The sequence below is a fragment of the Ceratina calcarata genome, unplaced genomic scaffold, assembly GCF_001652005.2.
Source record: "Ceratina calcarata isolate Rehan_Ccalc_2016 unplaced genomic scaffold, ASM165200v1 scaffold569.2, whole genome shotgun sequence".
Classification (NCBI taxonomy): Eukaryota; Metazoa; Arthropoda; class Insecta; order Hymenoptera; family Apidae; genus Ceratina; species Ceratina calcarata.
The window spans coordinates 744,750-769,846 of record NW_017176894.1 but is presented as its reverse complement, the minus strand read 5'-3'; the positions used below and the strand labels follow the sequence as shown (position 1 = coordinate 769,846).

Here is a 25,097-nt window from a genome sequence, read left to right as displayed (position 1 = left end):
AGATCCAAGCTCCGCCTGTCCTTCTCTAATGGCGCGTGTTGAGAAAAATATCTTACTAAGCATTAAGGTTATAAAATATTTGTACTTTATTGAAAAATACAAAACATTAACATTTTGTTGTTGATGTCATTCAGGAAATCTATATAAGAGTATTCTATATTATCATGAGGGTTGGTCATGGACCTAAGGGTAGGTCCATGGGGATGATCTCTTGCACACTCACAAGTAGGCTTTCTTCTAAGGCTTAGGTTAGGTTTAGAATATTGGAACCACGGTCTATAAGATCGTGATTGGAACCAAGCGGGCTCGCGGTCGTGAACGCTAGATGGCGCTATATGTATATAATGAATGGCCCGAAGTTGACCACTTGGCGCATTTCACACAGTGCATGCACGTCATGTCGTTCATATAGTCCGATACATGCACGAATACAAGCAACGGTAGTATGTATCATATTATTAATTACCTTTACCTTCGCGCCTTAGTCATGTCTAAGCTTAAGTTATAAGTTTACTGGACGGATAGTGTTTCGACGTTCTACGTTACGAGCGTACGAGCGTTGTACTTGTCAGCAGTGCACGGGGAAAAGGAATACGATCAGGTAACGACGACCCGTTCGTAAAGAAAGACGAATAGTTGTTGGTAGTAAGGAGACGGACTTCTGATTGATATTCCCTGTGATCGATTAACGTTCGGTTGACCGTTGTCGAATCGGCGACTACGAGTAATGGAAGAGGTGACCAAATGTAGATACATCGATTGTGTCGACACTCGCGAAAAGGAGCAAATACTTCACGAACTACCCGTTTGCGATACCGGTCTCTGCGTGAGGTGGCTGATCAACAGTGGTCACGTGGATCTCATCGGAAGCGATTTGGATGCTCTACGGTCTATGAAGTTTTTCGTCTGCAATAATCATTTCACGGAGGATTGTTACCTGAGCAAAGGCACTTTAAAAGAAAATGCCGTACCTTTCCCGCATTGGAGTGCCGTATCGAGAAGATCGAAGAACCTGAAAACGCGACGGGTAGGTACCATTCGATTACCAGGACTGCTAGTTTTACCGAAATTATTCATACTTACATCTTCTCCCTGCTTCATACGTGATTCTTTGCTGTGCGAGAGATGCCGATTCGTACTTATCGTGTACGCTGAGAACAACGATGTACGAAAGAATAACTGTTTGGTTTCAGAAAATTCAGTTGAACGGTCAAGAAAGTTCTATGGAGGTAGCTAGTACGAACCGAATCGCAGAGAAAAATCCTCCATCGGAATTCGAAGTGGATCAATGGTGTAGAACATGCGCGACTAAAAAGGAAAATCTTGTTAGTATGACGAGCAGGGGAAAAAGCACGGACATGAATCTTTTGTCCAAGCTAAAGTTGTTGATAGAAATCGACGATGGAGACGCTTTACCAACGAAGATGTGCGACGAATGCGTCGACAAGTTAGAACAATCGTTCAAGTTTTTTCAACAGATTTACATTGCCGATAATACGTTGCGCCACGTGTTTCCGAGCACGCGATCGAGTATCGCGCCCAGAAAGCCGCTCGATTCAATCGGCGAGCATATGCGAAACGAACAACAAAGAGAGAAGGAGGAGGAACTGCGACAACTACAACAAAAACAGCAGCTGCAGCAACTTGAAGACCGCGCTCCGAAAGCTACCCGCGGTATCTTTAGACGCGGTCGTGGACGACCACGATCGAGGGGTTATGCCGCGAGAGCGAGGGCTAGACAAAGATCGGGGTATGTGCCAGTCGCGGCTCGTAATTCGCATCTGAACGACAACGCGACGGCGGCGGCAGCGATGTATGAAACCAGGCTGGACGAAACGATTGTACTCGGAAACGAATCGCAAAACATGACCGATGGTGGAGTCGAGCAACAGCGCTCGGTCGACACAGTATTCTCCTTGCTCACCGATACCTGCCGCAGCGACGAGGAACTCGACTGGTCAGACGTGTTGAAGGTGATGAACGATCAGAGGTACTGGGTCGCTCCTCGACTGCAAACGGTGACCAAGGTGTACGGAAGAAAAAAGAAACCGGAACCGCAAAAGATCGTCGAATCGGAAACTATAGCGACGTCGCAGCCATCAAACCATCAGGTAACAACGGCCAACGAAGAGTCAAACCGAATAGAAATAAAAGTGAAGGTCGAGACCGAGACGAACGTGACGAGCCAGACGAACGAGTCCATCGGGACCACCGAGATCCCCAAGGTCGTCGAGATCTGTGAGAAGGATAAATCGAAGTTGGTGGACGACGCAGCGGATCGCGACACGGAGACCGAACGACGAGTATCTTGCGACTTTTGCGAACAGCCATTTCGATTCGAGCATCAGTTGCAAACGCACTTGTCGGGCCAGGATCATTCCGAAACTATCGGCGGTTACATGTGTTCGAATTGTTTGACTCGTTACGAGAGCGAGGTCACGCTTTCGAATCATCGTAGCCTATGTCACGGGCATCGCCGGAAATATAGCTGCGAGCACTGTCGAGCAGAATTTTCCCTCAAGCGAGTACTGAAGGAACACGTGAGCAAATGTCAGCATCTGCAAAATGCGCTTTCATCGACGTCTATCAGTCCTTCGAAACAGGATGCGAGCGAATGTGCGACAGTTCGCAGAGAGGACGACGACGACGACGACGACGACGAGGACGACGACGACGACGACGACGATGATGATGACGACGGTGGCGGCGGTGGCCACGATGACGACGGTAACGACAACGACGTTCCACGAACGACGGAAACGACGACCTCCGTCGCATCTCTTTGCCCGCACCTCGAATTCGTGGATACGAAAAGAGACGACAAGGCAGCTTCGTGTTCGTCGCAGCAACAACCGTCGAAGGATGTCGACGAGATTCGGGTCGAGGGGAGCCCCGGATCGACGTACGCCGTTGCGGTGACGGCTGGTCGTGAATCGTCGCCAGTGACTTGTCCGGATTGCAACGAGCGGATGCAGGACACGATGGAACTCGGCATACATCGGATGCGTCGTCATTCGATGAACAGGAAGGACGCGACGTGTCTTCTTTGCGACAACAAGTCTTTCGTTTCCTCGGAAGAATACGAGCAGCACGTACTCGATCATTGCAAACGATTGAGAATATCTCCAAGGTAAAAATTTCGAATTCGACTTTATTATCGCGCACAACCCCCGTTGAGTCCATATCCCCGAAGAGGGAAAGGGAGAGGACTTGGATTTTAATACGATATATACGGTATCGACACTAGGTCCATCGTCCCATGTGTACGCTCGGCACGGGCGTACCGTGCATGTAAAAAGGAAACGAGAAATCGAACGTGACACCGAAGTAAAACGACCAAACATCGGTACCGTACTCTCAGATTCGTAGTTCGACAATTATAAAAGACACGAAAATGAAAATGAAAATCACTTTATTAACATGTCAAAGCGCATCGTTCGTACCGAGCCCCATCGAATCTCTGTCATTTCCTGTTACACGAGGCAGTCCATTTATTTTCATTCGACCGATGTAACGCGTGTAATTTGTAAAATAAACGAGGAATTTTCAAGTTGTGAAAGTTAAACGTAGCACCCACCACAATTTCCAATGACAAAAGCTACGTCTACGCGAGAGATCGTGGCGTAGATCCGAAGACAAGTCTCGCACGAGCCAGACGATTCGGCTCGAGGTAAATACGCGCGCGCGTAAGGAGTATAGAATCACCGCGGATAAATGCAATTATCTGTGACGCGTGTCGAGCGCGGCAGTATCGTTCGCGATTCGGTATTCTTTACCCTTTCGATCGATCGTCATCGACGAACGGAATCATTTCGCGAACGATGCCGATTCAAGAATAGCAGCTGCTACCGCCGCTGCTGCTGCTGTTCCGATCCTGTCGCGGCGGTGGCGTCGAACGGTGAGCGCGACGGTCGTTGAAGGCAGCCATTCGGGAGGAAGGAATAATTGCACCCACTGGTATCTAAAACGAAAGTAAAATAAAAAGGAAGAGTACAATTTTGATACTGCTCGAACAATTTAAAAATAAAAAGAAAAACAGGGATGAGAGCAAACGTTTTGTCGCCGATCGGTACCTCGAACCAAGACGACGTCAATGTTGCTCGGGCGGTCGATCTGTCTTCTCCTCGCGAACGCAGCAGCCTCCCGAGAATGTTCTTTGCATCGTCCGATACGTCCGCGAAATATTCATCGGGAAAGCAAAAATCGCATTTGAGTATGTTCGTAGTCGTCTCTTCGACAGAATCGTCCAAAAATGGCGAAAGCCCGCTGCGAATCGATCGGTCGATGGTAAAACGCATGGTTCGATCAAACGCGAATCGTTTCGCACGTACCTTAGAAACGCGTAAAGGAAAACACCGGCAGCCCACATGTCCGTGTACGAGCCCGTTGGTTTGCCGAGTACCGATTCCGGAGCTGCGAACTCCAAGTCCACGGGTGGAACTACCTCGTCGAGCGGTGGTATTGCCCTCACAGCCTCGCCAAAATCGATCAGTTTCGCTCGATCGGTCACGCGATCGATCAACACGTTTTCCGGTTTCACATCCAAATGAACGCAATCGCGCGAGTGCAACCACTGCAACGCGGACATCAATTGACCGGTGTACCTCGCGACAGTCGCTTCTGTGTACTCGTTTTGTTCGGCAAAATGCGCGAACAACGTCGGCCCCTTCACCCTGAAAGCAGCGGAAAAAAGAAGAATGGAAAGGAATGATGGTGGACGTGCGAAGGCGAAGACCAAGCCATCGATCGATTCGATCATCGTTCACTGTCCTCGCGATCCGCGAAAGAAAGGAACGAACTAAAAGAAAAAGATACTGACAACTCCAAGACGATGGTATCGATGTCCGATCGAGGAGTACCCTCCAAGAGAGCGATCGCTTCGACGATGTTATCGTGACGGATGTTTCGAAGAAGACGATACTCGGCATGCGTCAATGATACAGGCTGCTTCGACCTCGATATCTGCTTCAATGCTACTTCTCGCACAAACTCTCCGGAGGCTCGTCTGCCTCGGCACACTTTGCCGAATCTACCGACTCCCAATTCTTCCAGCTCCACGTATCCGCCGCCGTCGCCGCCGCCGTCGTTGTCTTCGTCATCGTCCTCGCCGTCATCGACGATGAGTCGATCTCTCGAGCTGATTTCCTTCGTCACGGATCCTTCGCGCGCGCCCGCGTCGTCGCTCCACGCGTTTCTCGCCATTCTCGCCTCGATACCTGCGCACGGGAACAAGTAAATCGTCGATGGTTAAAAACGGATTCGTCTTAACGGCGCGTACGTACACGACAGACGTTAGAAAAAATTAGGATTGGCGGTACATAACTACCTACGATGCGAAGTGGAATCCTGGCTGTACAAGAACCAGTTTCGTGGTGCACGCGACAGTAATAAATCCCGGAGTCAGAAGGAAGGCAGGGAGCGATTTCGAGACAAAGGGTATCGGTCGTTCGTAAGAGTCGATATCGTTCGGTCGGCTGGATGTCAGACGGTTGGCCCTCCTTTCTCCAAGAGACGGTCGCTCGTTCCACTTGGCGTGCTTCCAGCGCGAGCCGAGCCACGCCACCGGCCGTTGCCCTGATCGAACACGGAATAGTCAAGATCACGGGAGGACCGTTCGTTTCCGCTCGTTTCTCGTCTCGCGGAAGACGGACGCTCTCTCCCTCGGAATCGCATCTCCGCGGACGAAAAGACCATGCGCGACTGAACGATGAATTCGGAACGAGGCTCGCCGGGATCCAGAATTCTTCCCTTTTTCCGACTATCGGACAGACCATCAGTCCCGGACCGTCCACTCGGAGGATCTCCATCTCTTCGCCGGCGCGCAACTTGTCCCAATCCGCTGTTAATCTTACTCTGCTACCTGCAACGATCTACCGAATCTCCGATTTAACTCGATGCCCGACCCTCGTGGCTCTCTTCTCTTCCCTCTCTTCTTTCTACCTTCTCCTACAACCCACTTCCACCCACTAACCATCCTCTCACTCTCTCCCTCCCTTTCATTCTCATTTTCTCGGATCATGCATCACGAGACGGCGGCGGCTGCTGCTGCTGCTGTGAAACACCCCATTGCACAGTAATAGATATCTACTACGCCGCCGGCTGCATGGAACCCAGTTCGCATCCTCTCTCGCGCAGTGTATCACGTTCGTTAGCGCCGACTATCCTCACCGACAGAGTTCGTACTCCTCTCAGCGATTGCGTCGCGATGCGAGACAAGCCGTTTTTTTTCAATGTACATGCCCGAGACATCTGCGTCTGCGACCAAGCTAGCAAAGGGCGATAGAGACAGAAAGGGTGGGGTAGGTGGATAGATTTCTACGAGAACGGATTGCAAGGGTGGTGGGGCGAGAAAATTGCGTCGCGTACGATGGTACCGGTGGTACTGATCAGAAATTCGTTCGGCGACGGCGAACAAAGAGGAGATAGACTTACGATTATTAGGCAAAGACGATAAAAAGAGAGAGACAGGCATCGTGAGTGAAAAAAAGAAAAGAGTCCTCCTTTTACGCTGCAAGAGGCCAACTGACAATTCCAGAATCGATCGATGACGAGTTCACGCGTTCTACAAAGTATAATTATTTAAATACAGCGAAATTGTTCAGCTCACCGGAATAGAATTGTTGCGAACAGGCGATCGAGGTCGAAGCGTGCTTCTGAATCCCTCGAGAAAATTGAGTCTGCTCTTGCTGGGGCTCGGCGTTCGCGAGGATTGATCCTGATCCCCCAAGTTTCCGGCGACGCGAGGTCGTTGGGACGACGAGGACGACGGCGACGGGAACGATGACGATGGTAGAGACGAGGTCGAGGACGAAGACGGAGATGGAGGCGCGGTGTTCATCGAATGCATTCTCGAACCAGAGCCGCAGCCACCACCAGTTTCGTTTCTTTCTTCTTCGTGCACTTTACATTTGGTGCTCGCCGCGAGCGGCGACGAATGTACGCTGCCTCGACACGGAGATTCCGGACTCACGCCACGACTGTACGCCAGCAAATCATAAATGAAATTGATACACGGTACTGCATCTATCGTACGCGGTTCATCGCTTCTCTTTCGCGTATCGAGTCGTCGTCGTCGTCGTCGTCGTTGCGAGGCTGGGAACGAGGACTACAACGAGTACGATTCGCGTAACGCGTATCTACTTTGCGTACGCGTGCTCACGCGCGTACACACGGTGGTCACGGTCACGGTACACGTTCGACGCGACCGAAGAAACTCGTACCAACGATGCAGTACCTTGTCATTCTCGTTAAACGATAAGAAAAAAGAAGCTGTTAGTTTGGAACGATCGATAGCGGGGAGTGTTAAAAGTACATGTAAATAGGCGTGGGAAAGGACACGCATCACACGTCGATCTTGATCAATGTACAATTTTATTCTAAATAAAATGCTTACGTTTCTTGAATCATTAGTTTTTGGTTTTACTTTGCGTTCTCTGTTTACGCGCGAACGCACATTTATGTACAGTATACATTATATACTAATCTTCGCCGTGTGTTTATAAACATTATTAAAATTACCGTCGTCGTTATTGTTGTTATATCATTATTATACATCCGTAACGTTACGTCGTTAATGGGTAATATACGTTTCCGGTGAGGATGAGCCAAACCGTTCAACGTGCTATCTCTATCTCACTCTATCTCTTTCTCTCACGGTGTTTTTTCCTCTTCGTCGTTCGTTATCGCGCGAGGCGTACCACTCGATTCCTCCAAGGGGGAGGGGGGAAGGGGATTTCAGATAGATATAAGAGGGCTTGTACGCGGATCGGCGGCGGTTCGTTGTACGTATGACGGTGTAATACGATCATTTTCGGACCACCAGGCATCATTTCACGCTTTACTTATAGATTCCGTAAAAGAAAGTTTGCCTCACCCCCACCACCACCACACTCTTCCGTAAACGCACGCAATCGCATCTTATCTGTCTCGGTTCTCTCTCTCTCTCTCTTTCTCTCTCGCTCGTTCGCTCGAACGCACGTATGCACGAAAAAACGATACATGCAATCGAGCAATAGAACAAGCATGCAACCGATCAACGCTTTTTCACTTTGTTATCGTTCGTTCTACTTTCGGTTTAGGGTAAATGAAATGTAAACGGGGAATAATGGGGGCGAGGATACGAGTGGATACACGTTGCTATACCTACCCCCATCATTGCGCACAGACGTACGAATGAATAGCCGAGAAATAATAGATCGTTCGTATCGTCGTACCGTAATCATAATAGTAGTTGTAATAGTAATCGTAATCGTATAGTATTGCATCGCATTGTAGTAGCGCACTGTATCGTATCGTATCGTACCGTACGGTATCCGCGTGTATAGAAATAGCGCAAAGTTTGAACGAACGAACCACGGCAAACACGGTTCTACCACGTTAAAAGCTACTCGAAGGGAGGTAGGTAATTGTCATAGAACGTAGTAAACTGTAGTCCCGCGGGAAAGCTACTCTGCAGCGATAGCGAGGTAGATTCATCGACTGCGATGTTAAGGCAAACGAGAGGAAGCGACGCTCGTGTACACGCGCGCGCGCGTGTGTGTATTTGTGTGCATGTAAACGATTCGAGCGTGAATCGTGACCGTGGCTAAGAGAGGCTACGAAAATTGCGAGGAGGAGTAGTAGAAGTCGAAAGAAAGGGAAACACGGATGAAAACGGATTCCGGTTCGCACAAGACGACTACGATTCTCCCTAGCGTACGGAGTTTTCCCGTACCTATATATATTATATAAAAATACCTCGGAACGAGTCTTTACGGTTCGAGCGTCGAAAGAGAGCGAATATAATTTGGCGCGCGTGTGTGTCTGTGTGTGTGTGTGTCTGTGTCTGTGTGTGTTATTTTAGATAGAGTGTCGCTTACAATGGATCTTTGGTAAGTTCCTTCTGGTAGGCGATCGGCGACTGAATCGCCTTGAGGAAGTCGCGTTGGGTCTGCAGGATGGCAGTGATCGTGTCTACCCATTCCTGCTTCCGCGGCCCAGTTTCTTCTATCGTACTACAAGAGAATCCGAGTCCCGGTTTACGGGGGTCCGTCGATCGGATCACAAATCTTTCCGGGTCGTCGTAACATTCCACCAGACTCAATTTATTCACCTGCGTCAACGAAAATTTCATCGGTTTTACTTAGGTGATGCTCGCGTCACCTATCTCGAGGCGATACTCGATCGCTTCTGTTCGCGTCGCTCGATGATGATCGTGATGGTCGTTCTTTACCTGTATATGGGCTTTGTAGATATAAGCGGGACTCGTAAACTGCGTCTTCTTTCCGACTGCCTCGCTAAAGATAATATTTTGTTCGAAAAGGAAGACTTGCCATTCTTTTCCTTTGCTTTGTAAGTTCGACGACAACTCGGACACTGTCAGTGGTCCGTGCAACAATAACTTTCCTTGCGCGGTGATCTTGCCCTGTGTGACAGTGATCAGAACACAGACAGCGTAAATAAGCAACGACGAAATTATGAATGGAAGAGGAGCCTGTCGACGAACGTCGAGGAAGAAACGCAACGCGACGTCACTCTCTTACTCACGTCGAAACCTTGCAGTCTCGCGACGTCCATCATGTCGTTGGCCGCTTTTGGAATGACACGCATCACGTGAACCGCGGCTCTCAGCCCATCGATCTCCGAAATTCTTCGCGTTCGTTCCGTGAGTCTTAACGCCTCGCGAAGGAGAAGTTGATATTTCGTGATCCTTTGAACCGGTTTTATCAACAGGTCGCACAGTTGTAATCGATGCCCGAGTTTTTGCCTCAGCTCCTGCAACCAGAAGAAAACGACGACGACGACGGCGACGGCGACGATAATGAAAACGCGTTCGAAACATACGTAAACGGATCGTTGATGGAAAGATATGTTTTTTTTTAACCTACCTCGAAGTAGCTGTCCAGATACTCCGAAACTATATACTCGGACACTGGTTTATTTTGACAATAGACGACGTACATGTGCAATTTCCTTTCGTATCGCTTGAACAACGGACCGAGTTCTTCCGGCCGCTCCAGGCAACGTTCCAAAGCTTTCAAGAAGAAACTGTGAGGAAAACGAGAGAACGCCAAGTTTGAGCGGGTCGGCGACAGCAGCGGCGGCGATGGTTCGAAACAAGTTACGATCGGACAAGGGAGAGAGAGAGAGAGAGAAACGAAGAGAAAAGAGACAAAAAGTATGACGACAGTATGAGAAACGGAACTTACTCTCTGTGCCATTCGTAGATCGCTTCTATGTTGCCGAAAACCATTTTGTCCTTACCGCCGCGCAGATCATCCGGTAACGGAACGTCGCAGTCGGGATCTCGCATGAACGACATGTATCCTTCGACTATTTGTTTCAGATCATTGACGTAATCTTTTTCAGTTTCGACCAATTCTCGGATAACGAACTGCCGTTTCGCGAGAGCCGCGTTTTCCGGATCGCATTCCTCCTGACTTCCACGAGCCTGAGGACTATTCGTCGTCGTCGTCGTCGTTCCCGTTTCACCGCCAGCGCAACCGCAAGCACCAGCATCCGTAACAGCACTGACGCCGGCCCCGACGCCAGTTCCCGCCGTTCCGGGCACTGTACCAGAGGTGCCGATGGTAGTCGTCGGCGTCGACGAGCAACTCTCATCGTTATCGACGTTCGAGCTTTTACCGCTGGGCGTACGCATCAAGCTTTGTCTCTCTTGATTTTCCGTATGTTGTTCCTACGCAAAAATATCGTTGGTACGCGTAAACACGCTACACGGCGTACGATAGAAAAAATACTTACCATCCTTTCTTTCACGATCTGTTCGATCTCGGCTAAATCTGCAGTCGTTGCACCACCGTCAATAATCTTGGCCGATCTTCCAGGCGCCTAGGCAATCGATTAAATCAATTTACGTCTCTTCCATTCCGTTCGAATTTCGAGAAGGAAGGAAGGAAGGAAGGAAGCGAGGCAGGCGGGGGCAGGGAAAGAAACGAAATACAAACAGCAGTTACTCACTCGAGACTTGCCACAGGTTTCGGTTGCGATCGCGGATCCCGAAGCTCCACCGTTAGCAGTGGCCACGAGTATCGGTTCGGTGATGGGTTTCATAGGCGGTGGAAGTTCCAAATCGTCTTCGGCATCGTCCGCTCCGTTCTGTTCCGAATAAGTCAGAGTTTCGACGTCGTCGTCCAGTTCTCGCACACCCTCTTCCAAGTCGTTCCAAGGTTCCGATTGCTCGATCTCCGCTTCCTCTCCTTCCGCTTCCGGTTCCGGTTCCGCCTCGGCTCCCGGTCGTAGCAGTTCGACGTCGCCGTCCGCCTCCGACACGCGCATAGACGCGGTTGCAGCAGTCAATGAGGAAACGGGTACCGAAGCAGTTCTCGATGGTCGCGTTTGCTCGCCGCTGCCGCTCGGCAGTTTAAATCGTTTCTCGGAGACGTTTTTCTTAGAAGCGGCGGCGGCGGCAGCAGTCGCAGCTCGTTCGGCCGACGTCGGTCCTTGTGCCGTTACGCTCGATGGTGCCGATTTCTCTACTTTACCTTGACTGAGCTTGCGCAATGGTTGTGGAAGCCACTTCCTCCTGCGGAATGAAACAAGCTCACCTCGTTAACGTGCACGCGCATCATCGATACGTTCGTCGTTACGTAGCTGGTTCCGTTATACGCGCGACCGCTTACCCACTGAACCCGCGTCTTTTGTTGCCCGGTGAATTCGTGTTAGCGGCACAGAGACTGCTGCTACTGCTACTGCTACCATCGTTTCCGGCGGCAACGTGTTCTGTAAATGACGATACGGCAGCAGGATAAATTGTTGGATCGAGACGAATACCCTCTGTACATTACGAATCGAATCGTATCCTTACGTACTAGGCCGTAAAGACGCTGTTGAACTTCGATCAACGATTCGGATACGACGCATACGATTCGTTGTTACGCGAGGCACGCGTATTCGTCGTTAGTCCCTCTGCCTCTCTCTTTCGAACGCGATTCTTGACACGAACGAATCGTCATTAACGCGAATCCGATTGCCCATTGCTCGCGAACCTACCACGACCATATCACCGCCGATACTTTCGATCTCTCTCCGTGCGAATACTCGACCATGGTCAACGACGATACGGTCACATCGATATCTACGTACGCGCATCGATCCAACGCGACCGACGGCGTCCATCGAACAACCGATATGTGCATACATAGGTAAATCGCCGAACCGATTCAACAACGACTTTGTTTCTAATTTAAGCCGTGCTCATTTCGTTAACCCGTTTTCTTTCTAACATTTCGATTTCAGGACATTTCCAACAACTTTTTCTATCGCACATTACGGAATTACTTATGGTTTAGTAAACGTGTTTTTACCTGCATCGTCGACGAATGTTGTATTCTGAACAGAGGATCCAATGGGCGGCGGCGGTACGCCTGTCACAGATCCTACCGCTGCTGCCGTGCAGGAAATCGTCGCGACTCCTCCACTCGATACTCCGTACGAGACAGACTGAATTTGGCTGCTCGATGACTGACAATGCTGTTGTTGCTGCTGCTGTTGCTGCTGCTGCTGCTGCTGTTGCTGTTGGTGATAGTGATGGGCCGGAATTTTTCTGGATGGCGAAGTTTTACTGGAAACCGGGGGCGGTTGCTTGAGCGCGCTTGTCGGAACCAAGCCTTCCGGCGGGGGATCGGCTTGTCCCGGAGCAAGAAGCAAACGCACATGGGTCCACTCAGACGCGCCGCTGATGGTAATACCATTCTCCAATACCTCGACTTGCTGACCCTTCGTCACGGTCAATTCTTTCGAGCCGGGTGCCGCCGAGTGATCCGCAATAACCCAAGTCACTTCGGCTACTCCAGTCTAAAATCATCAGGTCGAAATTCGAATTCGCTCTATCTTAATCGATCGGACGATTACCGACCGCCGGCGAAGCTGACACCAAGGATAGAAAATAATCGAGGAAACGCGTGATAAATGAGGACAACGCGAGAAACATGTTTAGTTGCGATCGATCGAGGGAAGAAGATAAGAAGGAAAACGAACGCGGAGGAGGAGGGGGAGAAGAAGGAGTAGGAGGAGGAGCGGAGTACAGCAAATTGATGGAACACCGCGCACCGGTCGTCTTTGACTTTGCGGTTCAATGGACCGTTCAACGAATTATTTTAGCTTCAACGATTTTGATTCGATCGAAATAGCCCGCGCGCGTGTGTCTTCGATAAAGACGCGTAGAGAGCACAGGCTCTTACCAGCTCTTTTTCGAAAATACTACGATAAATAGACGCAACGAGATACGACGATATGATCCGCGATTTTTATACCTTATCGCGATCGAATATTTATCTTTCGTGCCGCACCCAGCGATGATTCGCCCCGATTCACGGGTGGCTTTCTTGATTTCGAAGCATCGACAATGTTAACGCACTTGTACGATGTACACCGACGATAAGAATACACGACTCTGCTAGAATCCGTAAAATCAGAATCGTGATCGAGAGCCAGGCCGAAGTCGTCCGCTTTCGCGTCGCATTCCATCGACAAAAATAGCGCTCCTCCACGTGCCAAATTCGATTCTCGATTCCCTTTTAATCCTCCCGATGCTCCAGATACGTCGAGAATCGACGAGAATAAAAGTTGGTTTTTTCGGCGAGACGCGTCCAATTCTTACATCCCGACGTACTTATTCCGTTCCGTAACGCGATTCATCGACGCGTCGTCTGTCTGTCGTTCGACGACCGAGAGACTCCGTCGTCGTCGTCGTCGTCGTCGTACGTTCTCCCATTTGCCAGGCGAGGAGAACGATCTCCTGTGCGTGTCTGTCGGTCTGATCGCGTTTACACGCGCGTTCTAACTTCGGCAAACGCACCGCGTAACCTCGGCATCGCGCCAATCTCAACTTGGCCCGATGCGAATCACGCAATTCCTCCCTTTGCGCAGATTCCTTTCCGCGAGCGTACGTATGCACTTAAGTAAAAGTACGCGTCGAGTTCCTCGTTGATCCTCGTCTCACGAGAGATCGCCGCGATACCAGGAACACGGGTCGCGGATGCAGAAACCACTGCGGATGTGGCTACAGTCACAGTTGCGGGCATAGATGCGGATGCGAAACGTGCTCCCATTTCCTTCTATGTACATACATACGTGCACGTATGCTCGTTTACGTATTTACGTTTCGCGCTAATTAAAAAGTCCCGAATCTTGACACGCGCGACCCCGACGTTCGATGAAAATTGGGCAATTTCCGCGTACTCGGATCGCGCGTACTGGACGAGGTTGTCGTCGACGTCGTCGTCTTCGTCGTCCATGTCCATCGAGGGACTTCCGTTTCACTTGTCCGTGATATTTCGGCGTAGATCTCGGAGGTTCGTGCGCTCGAGCGCGTTCGTGCCTCCTCTGCGAACGTTCGTCTGTTTCGATAGTGTTTCGCGCCTACGCTCTATATTCGGGCGATCTTAGAAAAAGATGCGAGTGGAAAAATGAGGTGAGAAATTAAGGAAAGCGAACGAACAGTCGCGAGAGAGAGAGAGAGAGAGAGAGAGAGAGAGAGAGAGAGAGATGAATCGCGTACGTTGTACGTGGGCGAACGGGTGCTCGAATACCTGGGAGAGGGAGGGTTGTCGGTGCAAAAGTCGAGCCTCGAACGAACTCGGGGTGTCGATGGTGTGCTGCCTCGAAAGGGCCGCATGCGGCGTTGTCACCGAACTCTGGCGAAACCACGGTAACGATATCTTCCTGCGGGTTTTCTTCGCGATCGTCCCAGGTTTTCCCACTGGTGACGTCATGACAGTTTTGCCTCGTGTTTAATTCACGTGCAGGAACACCGCGGCGACGACCGTTCGCGAGACAGAAGAGACATGACCGAGCGTCTCGCGAAACGTACGAGTGTCATGCTTCCCTCTTTACAGGATCTTCTTCTTCGTCTACGTCTTCGTTTTCGTCGTCTTCGCGTTTCTCGAGAGCTCGAAAAGACTCGTCCGTCGATTCGGTTATCGTTCACCATCGAACCGACCCATTCGACCCGAGTATCGCGCTCCTACTGGTCCCCTCGTCTATCCTCCTATCCTCCTCCATCTCGCCCTCGCGTACCTTATTTCTCACCCTACCACCTCTCTCTGACCCTCATGCGCTTGCTCGCTTTTCGATTATTCTCGAACCCCACCCAGCCGTCCTACCACCTACTACTATTACTACTACGACTGCTACTATCCCACTGTCGAAACACCGCTACTTTTTTACAATTTTCTTATCATCCATTTTTATCCATCTATTCGATTTCTCTCGCTAATTTATTTTCCGAATTTCCGCCGTATCGCGTCGTCGATAAACATTCGAGGCGCGACCACATATCGAGACGAGAACGCGAATCTCTATGCACGTATGTCCCCTCTACTCTTCCTCTTACGCGTTATTACTCGTACATGTATACACGCGCTCGATGGTCTTTCCAAAGCGACATGGGAACTGTCGCCCCTCTCTCTCTCTCTCTCCCCTCGCTCTCTCACGCTCGCTCTTTTTCCCTGTTTCCTTCCTCCTTGAGCATCGGTACAGATTCGCCCGTTCCATCGCTCGCTATTTATTATCTTCGACGGAGCAAAATCAAAATGAAGAGAGCAGATAACGACGAAGGAAAGGGGTAAAATCGAAAGATCGTTTTAGGAATATGCCGAAGAGGAAAGCGAACGACGTTAGTCGAGGTAAAAAAAACAAAGCGCAACGAGATTTACCTTATCGGAGTCCGTCGTGTTGGTGGAACCGAAGGAAGCCAAGGAATTTCTATCCAAATTTTCGACGCTGTCGTCCAAAGAAGCGCATTCCTCGAGGTCTCTACTGGAACGTTGACTCGAACTCTTCTTGGCTGGACTCTTGGGCATACTTAAACTGAAATACGTTTCCTGAATGACTTCGCGCAATCTTTTCACCCACAGTTGCTTCGCGTCCATCGAATTAGCTCGGAGGACGACGCGAGTATCGCTGGTCGGTGCTCGACCCGTCCAAACGGCGAATTTACACTCGTCTCCCTCGATATGTTCGGTGACTCCCAATTCGGACGTCATCAAACGACTCTTGTAAATGTATTTCACCTGTAGCGACCACAAACGAACCGCTCGACGTTACAGTACCGTTACTATGGGGGAAAGGGGGGCGGGGGATTGATCGTCGGCAACGCACCGCGACAATACTATCGTTGTACAGTAACTGTATATCGTTATAGTACAACCGTGTCAGCGTTCCAGCCGCTCACGGTAACCCCAACCGCCCCTTCATTTGTTCGCCCGCGCGCTTACCTTGCCAGCGGAGTCTTTCACCTCCTTGCTGAACAACAGATACAACTCGAACAGAAATATGTGCCGATCCCTGCCTTTTCTAATCAACTGCTTCGGGTCCCATACGGTGAACGAGTCCTGGAGCACAACGTCGCCCAGGGTATCTATTCTAACGTCGCAACCTTCCAGCATGCTCAAGTGTAAGGCATCGTTTGCTTTTTTAGGCACATTTAACATTACTTCTAGCCCGTCCTTTATCTCGCCCTGTCCCTCCTGGCAGCAGGCCTGTCGATCGATAGGCGCACGATTAAAACGTGGACAAAAGGGATTCTGCCGTCTTTGTTCCGCGACTAGACGCGTGCGTACCTGTAAATCTTTCAGCAATAACTGATACTTAGTTATTCTTTGCACGGGCTTGATCAAATAGGCAGCGATCGGATGTTCGACACGATGCTTCCTCTGCAATTCCTCGAACCATGTCCCGCCGTGAGCGACCAACAGCTGATTGCTCTCCGGTTTGTTCTTACAATAGGTCACGTACATGTCAAACTTTTGAGCCTGAGACATGACGAGAAAGATACCGTACCGAGAATCGAGGTAATTGTAAATTTACGAAAAACAAGGGAGGAGAAAGCAGAGAGTAGAAAGAAGAAAAAGGCGCTAACCCATGTTACGAAGCAATGTCCGACATCCTCTGGCATCGTTTCGTACTTTTCGAGCTCTCGAAGGAATATGTTGCTGTGAAATTGATAAATTTCTTCCATATTGCTAAATATCACGGATTCTCGACACTGCAATCCGGGAGGAACGTTTCCCTTTCCGCATCGCGTCTCCTCCAAGAAACATCGAATACACGTTTCCAAATCCTTCACGTAAGTTCGTTCTGTTTGTAGCAATTCGGCCATTATGAATCTACGACACGTGTACATTGTAAATATTACGTAGTAGTAGTAGTAGTACGCGCGTATCAAGCTACGGGATGGTAACGAGATCTCACTCTTTTCGACGCGCCGATCTTCTCTTTTCCTCGTTCAATTCTTTCAGATCTTTCCCTTTGATCTTCTCCTCGAGGAGAGGATCGGAATTGCGATCGATGGAAAGATCTTTCTGGCCGTCGTCGGACTGAATTCCAAGGTCGTCTTCAATCTGGGTCTTATAGCAATCCATACGCGTACTGAAATCCTTGTACCGTTGATCCACTTCCGCAACCGATTGTTTGATAGCTGTCGCGTGAGCGTGTCCCTTCTCGACCAAATTGTCGGCCAGTTGGATCAACAATTTCACCCTTTCCCTCGTTTCCTATTCGTGTACACGCACTCGTATCAATCGTGTCGTGTTGTGTCGTGTCGTGTCGTGTCGTGTCGTGTCGTGTCGTGTCGTGTCGTGTCGTGTCGTGTCGTGTCGTGTCGTGTCGTCGTCGTCGTCGTCGAAGAAGAAGAAGAAAATTAGATGAACATAAAATATTCACTATTTACCTTGGCGGCGCCTTTGAATTCGTTGTGTTCCCGTAACAATTGTTCGTTCTCGATACGATTTTTACCAACGTTGGTATGCGTGGCCAGATACAATTCGCCGGTCTCTCTGATCCATTCCAACGCTTGTTTCGCGCTTCGTTCGAACAAAACGTATTGATGACATTGATCCAATCGCTTTTTACGCTGTGTCCAATACTCTAGCACGCGATTCTCTTTGCTGAGCAATTCTTCCAGTATACCTAGAACCAACAGATAGATACACGCTTACTTGTACGCTAGATCCAGGTCGATTGAAACGAATCTTTTACGCGCGTAACGCGCATCTTTGAACGAACACATGTTCGTGATCGATCGCAAACTAACTTTTCACTTTGCCCTCCGAACCGGCGCTGTTCGCTTGATAACTGTAAAACTGAAGACTGCGGTTCGTGTATTTGAGGAACGTTTCCGCAGTTCGTCTGACCAGCGTGCACGCTTTCAAGAACGCCTCCTTCTGTTCTTGATGTTTCCCAACCAGCGTCGGTACTTGTCCAGCTTTTTCTCCGGCGGCGCACCAGTCCTCGTCCCTCTTGTACTCGCGTTCAAGGCTGTCCAATACGGAACGCACCTGTTCCGCTGTCTTGTAGAAATTTATACTAGCCGTCACTAATTTATGCCTCTCCTCCGCGCACGTTACGAGCTGTTGCCACCGCTTGGTCACGTCCTCGGCCACTTCTCTTATGCTCTTCGGATCGTAGTGGTTCGCACCGACGAGAGCGTCGGCTCGATGCTTTACCTGCAGTCATGACGTGCGATCATCGTACATTGTCCGTTCACCAGCCATTGTCTGCGCGCGCGCGCGACTGACTAAGAGACCGGCCAGTGTGACCGGCGTGATCGCTCGACGAACGGAGAACAATAACCGGTTACGGAAAGAGACCAGCTTCCGCGATCTTTTCTCACCTGAACAGCCGACGTATGCGTCTTTTCTATGGCGACTTGGAACTGTTCATGCTCTAAACGCAGCTGCTCGGCATCCTGAAGGTTCTCCGGAACTCGCAACGAAGCCAACAGCATCGCTTCCCCGTTACGAATCCAATTGGCAACGTGCGTGGCATCGGTTTGCAGTTGAACCAACTGGGAAGCTTGTTCCAAACGAATCCTCCTGATCTCCGCCAAGTCTTCGGCATCCATTTCTCTTTCGTTTAGGAATTCGAGAAGCACTTGTACCCTAGACGCAGCACTGTGCTGTCCGTCCGCCATTATGCAAACTCCCGCCTGTTCCAGTACCTGATCAAACGTAAAGTATACTCTGTGTGATTACTCCGTTACCGTCACCATCGTCGTCGTCGTTATCGTCGTCGTACCCGTTTTTTACCTGAGCGAGCTCTTGGCCCTGTTGCAAAACCTGAAACGCGGTGTTTTGCATGTGAGCAACGCCGTCGTTGTGTACGCGCAACAGTTGTTCGGGAGAACCCTCTCTAGGCGGACCTTGCAGATCTTGCGCCCACATTTCCAACTGACCACTCGCTTCCAGAGCGTCTCTCTCGAACACGCGCAGGCGTAAACAGAGTTCGAGTCTCAATTTCTTGGTAGCCCACAATTCTTCCAATTCCTGTCTCAAACCCGCTAACCGATCCAGAGCAGCTTCCACCGCGGATACCTATCGCGGGAACGTATGGAAACGTAATCGGTAATCGGTCTCTGCCAGTCTGTCTGTCTGTCTGCTTGTCTACGCTTCGCTAAACAAAGATCGCGTCCAAGCGCGATGACTCACGGAACCAGTGGTGTCGGGAGCATCGGTGGACTCGCGTAGTTCTCGAAGCAACGCCTCGCCTTGAACGATGGTCGACGCGCAAGCTTCCATGCACGAGGCTCGATGTTGCCCGCACTGTTCCAGCAGCCTTTCCGCTGTCTCCAGGTTCTCCGCCACCTCGTCTTGTTGCAATTCTTGCCGCAACTCGTCCACCCAGCCGCTCAACTATACAAAAAACGCGAATCGTTCATTCGTTCGTCGCTGGCAAACATTTCATTAGTAGGCAATGTAGGCAAGACCTCTTTCTCGTGGGTGTAAAACACGACCGCCAGATCTAGTCTTCGACGACGTTGTTCGACCCTTGCCGCGAAACTGCTCACGTGAGCCTCCAATTCTTGCGCGACAGCGTATATCTCGTCGGCGGCGCATTCACCCGTGTGGGCCAACTCTTGTGCAGCGGTGAGCAACTTTGTAGCGTTTGTATATGTATTCTGTAACAATTCCCATCGATATAACTCGTATTCGCCTCGATCTATGTATTCTCTCTCTCTCTCTCTCTCTCTCTCTCTCTCTCTCTCTCTCTCTCTCTCTCTCTCTCGCCCGTCCGTGCATTTACCTGTGCGACGTTTTCGAAATGTTCGTGACTCTTCTGATACACCCTAGCCTTTTGGAGATTGCGACCTACACCAGTATTCTTTCTTATGAAAACTTCACCGTGATTGGTCAACCAGTCTAGAACTTGCTTCACGTCCTCCTGAAATAATCTGAGAACGTTCGCAGAACGAACACGGGAATTAACGGCGATAAAACGGTAGGTCACGCGGTCAGGTCGTCCTTGACAGAGACGAGGGATGAGGGATGAGGGATGAGGGAGCGGGGATATTGTAAACGTAAAGGGAAAAGACAAAGGAGGAACGTGTCGATCGGAGAGAAAGAAAAAGCCATACCTTAGCGCGAGACGTTGATGCAACTTGACTTTTCGAGCGTGCCAGCGAGCTTCCAACGCTCTGTGATGACCCAGGATCTGATGAATCACCGCCAATACGTGAGACGCACCCTCGCTGTAATCCGCGGCTGGATTCCCGCTCATACCGCTGTGTCCATCGATAACGTGTCCGTCCTGACTCTGAACAGATCGATTTGAACCTTATCCCAATGACGATTGGCATCGACGACGATAGTCTAGAGGAAGCGTCTACGTGCGATAGTTTACCATGCTCCGCGACAGTCGACAACAAACTGGTTAACGATAAGGTTGCCGCCCCCGCCTTACGATCGTTATCCCTTTAGCTTTACTCGATGCATGCTCGCTCGGTGCTTTCTCTTTCTCCTTAACTAGCGGCAAACGGTGCCGCCGAACGGTGTTGTTAGTTGCTACGAGAATAGAAACACGATTTCGGGATCGTCATCGTGACAGTTACGTTGCCGCCGCCGCCGCCGCCGCCGCCGCCGCGTGTACGATGATAACGTACAAGACACGCCATTAGACGAACGAGCACGCGTGGAGCACACGGTTCGTCGATCGAGTCTTGGTCGTTAGCCAGTCCGTATGCCGACGATCGTCGACAAAAATGTCAAACGTATTACATGTTACGCGTTTAATTATACGTTCTCGTGGATGTATGAGATAGGTACGGAGATAGCGTGCACGGGTGTCGGACGTCCATCTGTACGACTATGCCTACGGGTACGATGGATACGCGGTGCACCAAGCAAAACGTTAAAAGTGTGTTAGTCCGCGGTCATGCAGAGGAGAACAAGCCGGAGTGCACACCAGAGTACCACCAGTGGACGTACATGTTTTCTGGCCGTATGATCTATCCCTTGCGGCTGGTTACAGACTTGCACGAGATGATCCAGTTGATAAAGAAGCTTCTTACTGGTACTATGCACCTAAACAACAGTAGGATTACCCAAAACCTTGTGTCGAACTCCACCGCGTTAATGGGCAGCAGTCCATGTCGATCGAGAACGACTCGACGACCGTGTCGACGAGTGTAACTATTGGGGGGGACGGGTTCGGGTTCGAGTCGACGATACGATGGTAGTAGTACAACGCGGAACAAAAAGTACGCAATTTTACTAACACAAGAAGATCGATTCTCGAAATCCAGTTTCGCACGATGCAACCACTCTCTCCGTCGTCTTCTCTCTACTCGTGGAGTTAATTTTACCACTACTAACCCCGTTATGTTGATCAAATGCTTGCGTGTCGCGGCTTTATCTCACAAGTTGTAAAACCCGCGTACCCCAAGCAAGAGCGTCGGCAAGTCGAACAGAAACTACGAAAACACATTACAAGATTAACGTGATCGTTTCATACGTAATCGGAGCTTGAACCGTGCGTCGAACTGAAGCTGTGACACACTTGCAACATCGAGCCTAGTCCGCTTAAGAGTGCCTGATACGCGTCATAAACCTGTCGAACATCACACATCATCTTTTATGGCATCGAGACTGCGTCGAGAACGAAAACGCGAACGAGAGCACGAACGAGGCGTGCGTGTGTGTGGATCGAGTATTCGAAAATGAACGATGAAACTGCGTGAATTCCCGATTGCGCGGTACCGGCCTAACCGCGACGAAACGATAGACCGAAATCGTCGCCATCGCCGTCGTAAGAGACAGAAAAAGAAAAGAAAAAGATTGGAAACGCGTGACGCGACGTACGCGACCAGACGTAAGGATACGGTGGAGACGTGGGGCGATTACCTCCGTATACGCTTGACACATCGCTTCGTAAAGGGTCTGATGTTGCCGTATATGAGATTCCAAGATCGGTATTTCGTTGGACAATGTTCCAGCGTCGCAAGCTTGGCTCCATCCCGCGACGCTGTCGACGTATTGTTCCGCCTTGTGATGAAACACGACGCTCAAACTGAGAACTGCGGTCCGCTCGTCGAGGCCCGCAGCGAATTCCTTCCAAGCACGATCTAGGCGACCGGCCACCGCTCTCACGTGCCCAGCAGCGTAATGTTGAGTCTCGAGCAAACGGCTGGCCATGGTCAAAATCTTATTTATGTTCACGTACACGTTCATAGAACTCATCGTGAAATGCTTGTGATCCTCCTGCAAGTTCTTCGCCAACTGATAAGAACGTCCGATCTCGACGTAATTTGCCAGGAACGCTTCTCTGTTGTGACAGATCCAATCGAACATTTTCTCGCAATCCTGCTCGAACAGTCGAAGTTGAAAGCATTGGTCCAATTTCATTTTTTTTATATGCCACAACTGCAGAAGGTGTTGTTGCGCGGCATGTACGGAATCTAGGTGTTGAATCACCAATGCCGCGAGTGCTCGACCGTCCGGTTCTCCGGTGCCTCCCGCGGCTCCTCCGCTCTCCACGCCGACGACACCGCCACCGCTGCTCTCGCTGCTGCTCGAGGCGATACCTAACGCGACGAATACCATCCGAAACGTAACCGATTAGTCGTCGAACGTTCGGTGCCATCTTACCGGATCAGCTTGACCATCACCCGAGCTAAAATCACCTCACCGCTATCGAAACGCTGCAACAAACGTTGTCCAACGACCTCGATCTCGTCCACCGGAACCTTCATTATCTTCTTCTTCATCTCGTTGTGCAGATCGATTCCGTGCTTCGCTCCAGCTACGTCGTCGGCGAAATCGTTCCGACTCAGGTCCTCTTGCAAATCGTCCAATCTATCGAGAAGATCGGCCGCCTGCCATGTAAAATCTTCCAGGGCCAGCCTCGTATCTATCCATTGAGCGTGATCGTACTGCAGCGAACCGTCCAGATCAGCAGTCAATTGCGACGGATCGATCGCTTTCGCCAAAGCTTCCAAACTTATGGTGCTTATCTACGAGAAAAATGATAAATGAACCAATGAGAAACATGCTGTTGTCCTGATTCTTATCTACTCATCTTGTTCGACATTGCCCCATACCCCTGCCCTCCCCGACTCGGCAGTCTCACCCACAGTTTTCACTTACTTCGAAATTGTATTTCTTTTGCTTGGCCAAAGATGTCCGTTGTTTCTGCCAAAAGTTTTCGGGTTTGATGATAAAAGCAACATGAATCGATCTATGGAAATGCTCGTGCAACACCTGAAAGTATCCGGCATACTTATCAACGACAAGTCGTAATTGTTCAGTGCCGACGAATGACAACCGTTTCCGGAGACGGACGACTCACTCACTCACTCACTCACTCACTCACTCACTCACTCTCTCGTTCTCTCTATTTATCGTAACATCTGAGACCTTTAGAATCGGTTTGACAGAATCCCAAGTAGCGCCTCGCATATCCACAATAACCGTGAAACGTAAGCCCCTGACTTCGTCGCTTGGCACAGTCAACAGGTATTGCAAGAGGCGACGATAATCCTCAGGTTTGGCCCTTTCGCGCCTCGGCGTAGTTGGAAACACCAGTACGGGTCCACCTCTGCGATCTCGGCCACCCGGTAAAATGGCTAGACGTTCTTGGAGCAAAGGTAGAACCTCCGCTGCTCTCGTCCCATCCATTTCTCCCACTTTTATTCGGCGATGGTCAGCTTGAACTAGCTAGAAGAGTTACAAACGCACGGATTCAGTTGCTTAGAACTGTTATTTTTTTGCGGACCCGGACGAAAATGAACGAACTGGATAACCAGACAACTCTACTTACTCTACCTATTCTATCCTATTCCATTCTACCTATCAACGAGGACATGCTACGTGACAATGACGATCAATTTCAAATATCGCAGTATACCACCGTGCACGGACCGTGAAAAAACGAGACGATGCAAACGAAAAATGCGCCTGAAAGAGAAAGCGTGATGCCAATGTCTATCGTCGTTCTCATAAACACGTACCTGCACGCTAGATAGAGATTCGTCCGTTTCACAATAATATTGTGAAAAAAAAAAACGAAATATGAAACGAAAAGGTTGGAAACTACGGACGCACGTATGTTTGTTAGACTTCTGATAATTAATCTTGTTTCGTCGTCCGTAAACGAATATATGCATCAAAATCGTCGTTACCAACAATCAGGCCAAGCTAGTTGAGCCGCATCAGGACAAAAAATAATGTTCAAACGATGAACGATAAAGAAACAATGCGCGAGTAAGCGTTTGTTAGTTATACTCGCACCGTCTCGAACGCAACGGTCAGTTCTCATTTGAAATCATATTCGTTCCAAAAACGAGCGTGTACAACACATCTACTAACTCAGATAGGTAAGAGATATCGTCCAACCAAGATCTCTATCCACCGCAGACCATCCCGGAACGACTATACAACAGAGTGTACGTATCATAGGTACACAGTACACGAGTCCTTACCGAGTCGAATCGAAACGCGAGGATTCGATGCGTAAGTACAGGTAGGTATGCACACGCAAATATGTAATGTACTTGCTCGTTAGCTTACCCGTTCGTAAGATCAATTCGATCGGTTCTCGCACGCTCCAGTTTTCTTATTTCCACCGTGCACGTGTTCCTCGGAGAAGACTCGTTCCGATTCATATTGTTCTCTCACCGGTGTCAAATATCCCATATCCCTCGCGAACCATCAGACTCCGAAACAGTCCGAAATCACTGTCTGCCGATAGTAGTCCGCCATATTTGAACTGATCCAAACCCGAACTGTCCGAACAGACCCGACGACCTCCGAACATGCTTAGAACCGAACCCGAATAGCGCCCTGAGCAGTAAGTGACTGCGCCATCGCGTCTAGACAAAGAGAGAG

At 49.9% G+C, this 25,097-nt stretch overlaps 2 protein-coding genes across 12 annotated transcripts; one reads left to right on the top strand and one right to left on the bottom strand.

Moving 5' to 3' along the window:
* The first annotated feature begins 341 nt into the window (after positions 1–341).
* On the top strand, positions 342–3,550 carry LOC108629453 (uncharacterized). Its single transcript, XM_018032128.2, has 2 exons — positions 342–1,027; positions 1,194–3,550. The coding sequence occupies exons 1-2, from the start codon at positions 728–730 to the stop codon at positions 3,132–3,134; spliced, it is 2,241 nt and encodes a 746-aa protein (XP_017887617.1). The 5' UTR covers positions 342–727; the 3' UTR covers positions 3,135–3,550.
* trio (trio Rho guanine nucleotide exchange factor) lies at positions 3,396–25,026 on the bottom strand. 11 transcript variants are annotated; one of them, XM_026817263.1, is made up of 34 exons: positions 24,780–25,023; positions 23,628–23,927; positions 23,358–23,471; positions 22,900–23,224; positions 22,116–22,795; positions 21,727–21,822; positions 20,351–20,529; positions 20,020–20,167; positions 19,703–19,894; positions 19,425–19,628; positions 19,026–19,310; positions 18,611–18,937; positions 18,032–18,443; positions 17,669–17,907; positions 17,191–17,492; positions 16,859–17,105; positions 16,560–16,751; positions 16,215–16,478; positions 15,654–16,010; positions 12,303–12,792; positions 11,619–11,718; positions 10,957–11,521; positions 10,741–10,827; positions 10,188–10,675; positions 9,867–10,026; positions 9,526–9,753; positions 9,212–9,403; positions 8,859–9,091; positions 6,608–6,977; positions 5,324–5,870; positions 4,820–5,216; positions 4,332–4,673; positions 4,074–4,266; positions 3,396–3,961 (listed from the first exon to the last, which is right to left on the bottom strand). In XM_026817263.1, exons 2-34 carry the CDS (start codon positions 23,886–23,888, stop codon positions 3,830–3,832), a joined length of 9,348 nt encoding a protein of 3,115 aa, XP_026673064.1. In that variant the 5' UTR covers positions 23,889–23,927; positions 24,780–25,023; the 3' UTR covers positions 3,396–3,829. The 11 variants fall into 11 exon arrangements, with proteins under 11 accessions (XP_026673064.1, XP_026673062.1, XP_017887611.1 ...); XM_026817261.1 differs by lacking the exon at positions 21,727–21,822 and adding an exon at positions 21,201–21,296; XM_018032122.2 differs by lacking the exon at positions 21,727–21,822 and adding an exon at positions 21,201–21,296 and having other exon boundaries at positions 5,327–5,870.
* Positions 25,027–25,097: the final 71 nt, after the last annotated feature.

Coding starts and splice junctions, on each gene's coding strand:
- trio (XM_026817263.1), bottom strand. CDS start 23,888: ATGGATGGGACGAGAGCAGCGGAGGTTCTACCTTTGCTCCAAGAACGT. Junction 20,530..21,726: donor ACGGTTCAAGCTCCGATTAC/GTATGAAACGAT, acceptor CGATCTGTTCAG/AGTCAGGACGGACACGTTAT. Junction 16,479..16,559: donor TATTGCTGAAAGATTTACAG/GTACGCACGCGT, acceptor ATCGATCGACAG/GCCTGCTGCCAGGAGGGACA.
- LOC108629453 (XM_018032128.2), top strand. CDS start 728: ATGGAAGAGGTGACCAAATGTAGATACATCGATTGTGTCGACACTCGC. Junction 1,028..1,193: donor AGAACCTGAAAACGCGACGG/GTAGGTACCATT, acceptor GTTTGGTTTCAG/AAAATTCAGTTGAACGGTCA.